The sequence below is a fragment of the Excalfactoria chinensis genome, chromosome 9 (assembly GCF_039878825.1).
Source record: "Excalfactoria chinensis isolate bCotChi1 chromosome 9, bCotChi1.hap2, whole genome shotgun sequence".
Lineage (NCBI taxonomy): Eukaryota > Metazoa > Chordata > Aves > Galliformes > Phasianidae > Excalfactoria > Excalfactoria chinensis.
The window spans coordinates 1,403,883-1,412,405 of NC_092833.1; the positions used below are offsets into that span (position 1 = coordinate 1,403,883).

The 8,523-nt window shown below is 41.5% G+C and overlaps 1 protein-coding gene across 2 annotated transcripts in view; it reads left to right on the plus strand.

The window, feature by feature from the left end:
* RYK (receptor like tyrosine kinase) overlaps positions 1-6,782 on the plus strand; it is a 49,943-nt gene extending 43,161 nt beyond the window's left edge. Inside the window, exons 13-15 of one of the 2 annotated variants that reach the window (XM_072344906.1) lie at positions 1,382-1,541; positions 4,699-4,835; positions 5,669-6,782. In XM_072344906.1, coding sequence (XP_072201007.1) covers positions 1,382-1,541; positions 4,699-4,835; positions 5,669-5,780 — 409 coding nt within the window. In that variant the 3' untranslated portion in view covers positions 5,781-6,782. The remainder of the gene's footprint in view (positions 1-1,381; positions 1,542-4,698; positions 4,836-5,668) is intronic. The other variant, XM_072344905.1, reaches the window with a different exon arrangement.
* Positions 6,783-8,523: the final 1,741 nt, after the last annotated feature.

Here is an 8,523-nt window from a genome sequence, read left to right on the forward strand (position 1 = left end):
TGTGTAGTGCAAGAACATTTGGACTAGTTTTAGTTTCTTTTACATAGAAAAAGAGATTGCAAGTGGCCAGGATTACATGAAGGGCTTTGGTCATGTGCCACTCCTTTCTTTCCAAGGTTTATTCCTGAGAGTACCTCCATGTGGGAAAAAGCTGGGAGGAGTTGGTATGAAGTGTATTGGGTCTGTGTGTCTGTGCTAATATCGGGAAGGGAGCCAAGATTGCAGTGCTCTTGGCTGGTTTGTGAAGGGGTGAAATACTTTCCTTCTCAAGTGTCTTGGGCCCAATTGGAATGGACGTACAGATTACACAAGTCAGAGCTCAGCAGTCACTGGAAAGGTATCCTTTGTACTTGTTTATAGGCAGATCTTCTAGGAATTTCTCTGAACTTCATCTGCACCTCTTAGGAGTGATTACATATGGAAATTTCCTAGTCTGTAAATTTTGAAGCCAACAAGCAGACCTGAAAGTGCATAAATATAAGATAAATAAGAAGGAACCTGGGACACTGAAGCAGCAAACACACAAAATGAGCATTTATATTTATTTTTTTTTTTATGGAAATAATATCAGACCAAAGCGGAAGGATGATAAAAACTAGTTTAAATATAAAAAATAACTGCAATATTATTCATACTTTGTCACAAGATGTCAGAATTAATGTCTTGCCTGTATTCTGAAGACAGGTGTTTGAGCACACTGAGCTTTGACTTTTGTTAAAGCTTAATTCACACTCTTAACATCCCTGGGGGGCAGAAAAGTAGGTAGGCAACTTTACTCCATTAAAAACCTGCTAAAGGCTCCTCTGTGCTAATTAAGACATCTCTTGTTGATTACAAACGAGTCTTGCTTAGTCAGTGTTCAGCTTCTGACAACAGTCATATCTTTTGCTGAGGCAGCGTTTGTGGGAATAAATATTTTATTAGAGCAAATAATCACTTGATTAGGGACAAGACTTTAGGCCACAAATGATAGTGGTTGCTTTGACGGGATACTGCTAGATCTTGTTTAACCAGAGTCTTTAGTTCATCGTCTGTACAGAGGTATCATACCTAAAATAATTTAATTCTATTGTGGGTCTCCAAAGGAGCAGTAATAATTCTGGGAGTTGTTTGTTTGCTTTAGCTGTACATTTCTGCATTTGTAAATGTTTGATTTTATTTAATCTAAAACTTCTGGTGCTTACCCGCTGGCATAGAATAAACACTTCCTTAAGTAACATTTGATAACCACAAAGTAAATGTGTCTGAGTCCAGAAGAACACTTACTCTCTGCAGTATTGAGTGTGATCAGTATTCCTCAGTGAAATTAAGGTAGGGCATAAGTATTTTCTGTGAACTGTAGTGCCAAGTTTGCTTAAATACTTCTGTTCTTTTAAATTAGCATTGATGATGCACTTCAGGTGAAGATCACGGACAATGCGCTATCTCGAGACCTATTTCCTATGGACTACCATTGCCTGGGAGATAATGAGAACAGACCAGTTCGGTGGATGGCTCTTGAAAGCCTGGTTAACAATGAATTTTCCAGTGCCAGTGATGTGGTGAGTTTGTTTGGTGTGTGAATTAGATGTGTATATTTATTTTGACAGTTTTTCCCTGTAAAGCTTCTTTCAGCAGTTGGAGAATCAGAAAAGATAGCATTGGCTTATCCAGAACAGCAGCTGTTTTCCTGCTTCTTCCATTTGCTGTGTAGGATAGGTCATTTGAAGGCCAAGCAGATGCTTCTTGCATGGAAAAATTCTGTTGCACCCTGTCCTACTTGAAAGTGTTAGCAGAAAAGAGTATTAAATTCAGTGAGAATTGAATTGTATTGGCTCATGTCTGCTACAATTGACAGTCTGCTGAAGGCTGAAGGAACTGTTTCTTGAAAGCTTTCCCCCTCTGGAAGGCTGGCTTTGAAATTATGATCAACAGATGAAGTTGTCAATGTTTTCTCTAGCACTGGGGAAGCGCCAAGTTGAATGAAGTACTTGGCAGGTAGGGAAAAGATGGGGAAAATAATTTCCCTTGACCCACTGATTACTCTTGTGCTAACAGAACTTTGAATTTGGGTATCTTTTTGCTTCAAGAACACACTGCTGATACATTCAACTTACTTATTAGGACTACCTTCTACAAAGCTACTTTCCATGTAGTCAGCTTCAAGCATGTCCTGGTGCATGTGTTTTTTTCATCTCAGAAGTCAGATTTTGCATTTGCTTTTCTTGAACCTTGTGATTCAGTCAGTTTCTCCAGTTCCTTGAGGTTCTTTTGCAGAAGGCTTGACCTCCAACCTCTCAGCTACTCTGCCCAGTTCGATATCGTCTACAAACATCCTGAGAGTACAGCTTGTTAATGGAGATGAGATAGTATTGATTCCTGAGCAGTGATTCTTCTAATCAGCTGCTAGTTGGACTAGTACTAATCACAGCAAAATGAGTCCAGAAGTGCAGCCGCAATAATGAGTGCAACTCCTTTATTTATCTTTAAGATGCTGTGGAAGATGGTTTCAGAGGCCTTGCTGAAGTTAAGGTGAACATGCATCTCACTCCCTATGTTTACTTTGCTTTTAGCTGTGTAGCAGTCAGCTTGACCTAGCAGTTTACCCTTGCTAAATGCATATGACTGTTCCCAGTCGCCTTTAAGCTTCCTGTGCAATGGTGTCCAGCATATTGTGCTCTGCCCATCACAGATGCAGGTGTTCAACAGCCTGGCATGTAGTTCCCAGTGCCTTAACTCCTGAAGAAGTTGCCTTTTGTCCAGTGATCAGCAATCTTCGACAGCTCTTGTGGCCTTTCAGCAACAATGAGACCACCTGAATCAGTGGCCTTGTGTTGATGCATTTTATGAGCTTTGGTTTTCCAGACTCCATCCCTGCATACCCAGGCATTCTCACTATATTTCTCAGGCAGCCTTGTCTTGCATCTACCTCCTCTTTCCTTCCTTCCCTTCCTTAGCACCTGAACTTTGCCCCTGCATCCATGGAGGTCTTGTACTATACTTGCTCAGCATTCTGCACGTCAGAATAGACAGTTCTGCTCACAGAAGGCATCTTGAAGATCGTCATACTGTGTTGATTTGAGTAGTAATTGTCTGAACTGCTTCTAAGGGGATGTTTCCTTTGGTAAGGATGCTCTTCTTACAGTGGCTACATCCAGAGACTGTGATCTACTTAAAACCGGCTAGGTTAGGAAACTTCCGCATAGCTATGGTTGTGTTTTTCCTCTTTGTCACTCTCTCTGTCCTCAAGCCTTACAAACAAACAAAAGAAAAAGAAAAAGGAGTCAGCTGTGCTCCAGAAATACTTGTGAACTCATTGTACTCATGGAGTTTTGTTACACCAAACAAACCAGGAAATGGCAATTGCTCACAAGTGCGTGCTTTTATAATACTAAATGAGATCAGTAAAAACATTGATTTCTTCTTACTCACTTCTTAAAATCTGGAACGCTGAAAGCATTTGCTGTCCATGAAGAATGGGCTTGGGAATAAGTCTGTGTAGCACTGCCAGTACAATCTTGCTAGGAAGTAGGCATCTCAGTCTTATAACTGCTTCAGAAGAATTAGTGCAATTCAGCATGTGTTCTGCGGTATCTTAACGCAAAGCTCCCATTTGTATCACACAGAGATAAAGGCAGATTGGCTTCTGATATGTGGTTTTGTGCTTTACATACACAGCTAGTGAATTTTACAGCATGGGAAATCAGACTTTTTCTTCTGAGTGTAGAAGTATCCAGGTACATTCAAAAATAGGATGTTTTTTGTCCTCTCACTTGGAACAGCTCTAAATATCAACTTCACATGACTTTATTGGTGATGTTGGAAACAATTTTAGGTGTTGTCTGTTAAGATGTAGTTAGTGTGTGTTCTGGGCTTGCTTTTTTGGATGCATTTCTTTAAAAGAGTTCTCCTGGCTTGAAACCTTTCTAATGCATTCTTCCTGTGCCAGCAGTCGTACTAGTCAGCCAAAGCATATACAAACAAAATAGAATTCCTGTTGAATTTTAATCTTCTCTCTCTAGTAAACGTGAAACTCTGACTTTTTGTTGTCATTCATGTGTGCTTCCTTTATAGATTGAGAAGTAGCTATATTCTCAACATAGTTTTGCTTGGATGCCTTTTGATTCTCGGTGCGGCATTACTTGTTGCTTGTCAGTTTTCTTAACTGCCAATAGAGGCATCCTCCCATGCCTTCCTCCACAGCTAATAGATAGCTGTTTAGAGCCAGGCCAGATCTGTGCACTTGCCATTCTCTAGCACAGTGCTTCTTATCAGTGTCCACTGGCATCATCCCTCAATTTAGAAATCCCCTGACTGAAGCCATCCTTTTCATTAAAATGAAGACTGGGAGAAAAGGCAGTTCTGCCTCTTTTAAAGTAGATCATGGTGGTCTTGGCACTTGTAATCTCAGCTATGAATCTTCAGTGTGCAGCTATGAGTCTTCATTCTGTTTTTATTTGGTCTCTGGATACCAAGTTGTAAACCATTTTACTTATACTGTTATTTGTTTTGACTGTTATTTGTATTGATCATATTATCTCATAAGCCCCTCTTAGTAGGAGAGGCTGAATGGTGTGTTGAATGCTGATCCGGGTGCCAAGTTTGCTTAGATAAACAAAATCTTTGTTTTTCTCGGGAGTTGTACTTCTGAGCCTGTGCTCAAAATATACTGATAATGTTCCTTAGATTTGTTAAGTGTTCTGCATGCTCTCTTTTCAGTGGGCCTTTGGAGTAACACTGTGGGAACTGATGACTCTGGGACAGACTCCATATGTCGATATCGACCCCTTTGAGATGGCTGCATATTTAAAGGATGGCTATAGAATAGCTCAGCCAATCAACTGTCCTGATGAACTGTAAGTGCACATCTTTGGAGAGAGGGTAAAATGTCCCTGTTGGAACCAGCATCTTAAGCCAACCTTACCAATGAAGCAACCGGGTCTTCCTCCTCCTTGCCTGTTTATCTGACTTTATGCTGACCCTTGTGTATTTGTGTAGCTCTACAGTGACCTGCCTTGAGGAATGCAAATTCAAATTTTTTGTTGTTGAGTTTCACTTAATCCCCACCCAGCTCTCTTCCTTATTCTGCCATGCTGATGAGATGGTGTTAATCAGCAAGATGAGAGGAGGGAGGTAAAGAGGCTAGAGGCTTTCTGCTTAGTTTTTTTGGGGGCTGCAATGAGAAACCACTGGTTTTATAGGCAAAGGAAGTTTCACTTCTCTTGGCAAGACTGGAGAGAGAAATGCTCTGTGTAGTGGAGCTCAAACAGCAACACTTGCAATGTTTAATCGTGATCTTAATGTAATGGAGGAAGGCAAGAACACAGGCACCACCTCCTGCCTCTCATGTTCTTCCAAATCCCCTTCCTGTAAACCTACCACAGAAATGCTTTGAGCTATGTTTCTACAATCTTTTATCAATTTCCAATGAATTATGTATTGCTTCCTCCTGAATTGCCTCTGACTTGTATCCTAAATCAAACCAATACCTCCAGTCATAGTACTTTTATTGATCGTTCATGGTGTCTGTCTTCTGCAGGAGTGAGTCAGCGTAGCATATCAGAAGAGGCAGAATTCTTTTTCTGATCTGCAGGCTTGCTGGTGCCAAACGGCATTTTTAGTTTCCAGGCTTGGGACTGTTTGCCAGGAGTTACGTACTCATGTCTTCCGTTTTACCTCTGTCTTTCAGATTTGCTGTGATGGCCTGCTGTTGGGCCCTAGATCCTGAAGAAAGACCCAAGTTTCAGCAGCTGGTGCAATGTCTAACTGAATTTCACGCAGCATTGGGAGCCTATGTCTGAAACTGCAGGAAAAGATTCAGCTCACCAATTGGGAAGAAGGCATGGCATACATTTGCAGCTCCATGCATCAACTCGGACTCACACACGTGATGTGTATAAAGCAACACTAAAGGGAGAAAGCACTTCTTCCAAAACACCGTGCCTTAGGATGCTTTAGTAGTCTGAAGTTTTTTTGTAAGACCTCTTGATGTTGAATATTTTCTAGATATCACTTTTGCTAAGTTAAATCGAGACCTTTTTATTTGCCAGCAGGATTTTTAAAGTGTAGTGATAGTGAACTTGAACACAAGGTTTGGATGAACTTTGCACTCTTACGACAGACACGTGATTTTCTTTTTGAAGGGTATATGAAACTGGTAGAAAAGTGAGGCTGGGAGAACTAATGCAAAAAAAAACAACCCAACACTACAAAGAAAAATTCCCTGCTTTTCAAAGATGTTGAAACTGAATCTTTCCGACCAGCTCTAGTGTTTGTACTTTGTATGTATCTGGAATAGCTTTTTAGTATCAACTACTTCTACTTTGAGACAACAGCACATTGTGGTTGGATCCACAAGCGGCATCTTTTTGTTGTGTTTTGTTTTTTCAAACCCATTCATGAATGTTTTTTGATAAAGCTGGTCTTCAGGATGCAATATCCCCTTTTTAAGGCAATAAGGGGTGATGTAAAAGTGATTCCAGTTTACCTCATTCAGAGAGTAGTAAAGGGGGAGGGGGGAGGGGTTAAAAATGGTGCCCCTCCTTTGCAGATTAAAGGCTGATGTCATTTTTAAGATGGTTTTATGTGCTAAATAGAGGCCTTCAGAGAAGTGCCAAAGCAGCCCTTGTGTTGGGAGTCTTTCACCTCAGACTTCTGGATCACAGTTTCTCTTGTTGAAAAGGTACTGGTTGTTTTTTATGGGCTTTTATGGCCTGAAACGGGCTTAAATATATAAATATATATTTGTAAAGACACTTGCAGAGTAAAGAATGTTTTTCTATTACATCTAATGTGAAAGCTTGGTCCCTTGCATTGCCCTGTCTCTTGAGCATGCAGGTTGGTGGTTGGTGCTGGGGTAAAGTTGGCATGAAGACAAGGTGAGTTGCCTTTCTCCCTGCAGAACCACTTCCTAAGACTTTATATACCATCCCACTGCTGAACCTAGTTGAAGGCAATTAGTTCTTTCTAATTAGTATCGCAGACTGTTCTCATTCTCACAGGCTTTTGTCTCGCTGAACTAAAGCGTCCTTCAGAATGCAGGAGCTTTCCTATCTGGTGCTATTTGTCCTACTGATCCAAGTCTTGCTTTATCCTAGAAGGAAGTTTTCCTGCTGGCTCTAGTGTAGCTCGAGTTTGGGCGTGTTGTGAGTGGCTGTGTTTACCTGAGTGAACTGTACCTGCTTTTATTTGGTTGGCTTTGGAATCATTGCCTTGGAGGGCAGCCGTAAGGGTTTGTTTTTGTGGACTTCTGTGGTCTTTCTCCTTTCTGGCCTAGGAAAACTACCCCGGTGTCACGGTGTCAGTACTTGCTTATGATGACTTTGTTGTTAAAGCTATCAGTTATTTGAATCCAGGTCTTTGGTATGATGGGATCTAAAGTTTACCTGAGATTAGAAAACAGCTCAAAGTGAAGATGGTTTGCATTACGCAGGACAGCGTGTGCTTCACCGACTGCACTGCAGTGGTCACATGCAAGATGTGTATCTTGCAAGATGAATTCACCTCTGATAGGCACCTGAACTGACAATTAACTGCTGTGGTCTTAAGATGGGTTATGGATGATCTGCACTTCGAGCTCCTCCACTTGCTCAGCGCTAGCTGGGGGTATGGTAAACTACGTCAGCAGGCAGTTTCTTCTCTCAAGTGAGTGTGGACATCAGTAGAGACAAAGAAGTGTTTGGTATGACGTAGAGTTGCCAAAACAACCTCAACTTCCATCCAAATGTGCTTCTCCTGCAAGAGTTGAAGCTAAGGTATGCATTTTACTGACTTGAGGAGGTGTTGTGCAAGCACTAAGATTACAGATAGCTTTCATAGCAACATTTTTCCTTCACTGCTGCACGTGTTAAATCTTAGCTCCATGATGTTTTAGGGAAACTCTGAAGAGGAGGTTGTTTAGGTTGAAGACTGAAAATACTGGCGTTTTGGATGGAGAATATTGTTAGGAGCTGCTGCTTCTTTAGACGAGAAGTGTAAAGATGTGTGGGAGGGAGGGCTAGGAGATGGGAGCTGAAGGAAACAGTTGAGAAAACACTTATCAGATTTCTAGAGAAAGGCAGGATGGGCTGTGAGAGTTTCTCTCTGCTCACCTCTGTGGAGCACAGCAGCTGCTTGATGTGGATTTTCTGTAAAACAATATCGCAGGAGGCCTGCAAAAGCCATTTGAAATGAAATGTTAGTGTTGAAATTGTATGGGAGGTGTTACACAGAGGGCTGGGGAGGCTCCTTAGGGACAAATGAGTAAACTTAAGTGGTATGAATTGGTTTTGGAAGCCGTAGTGTTCCTATCTTGTAAAAAGCTGAAGGAGAAGCTTAGGAGAATTCAGTTTGTCAGCAGTGGTGGGTTGAGAGCTATGGAGATGATACATAAAAAGGGTACGTGATACATGAGAGAGACCTGGAAAGCAATGCCAAGGGAATGGCTGCTCCATGAACAGTTTTTCCATGCAACTCAACTCGACCAAGAGAGACCTCAGAGGATCAAAGCGCTCTTCTTACCTGTCTTGGCCAGCCTTCATGTTCACGTTGTCCTCTGGTCCCACC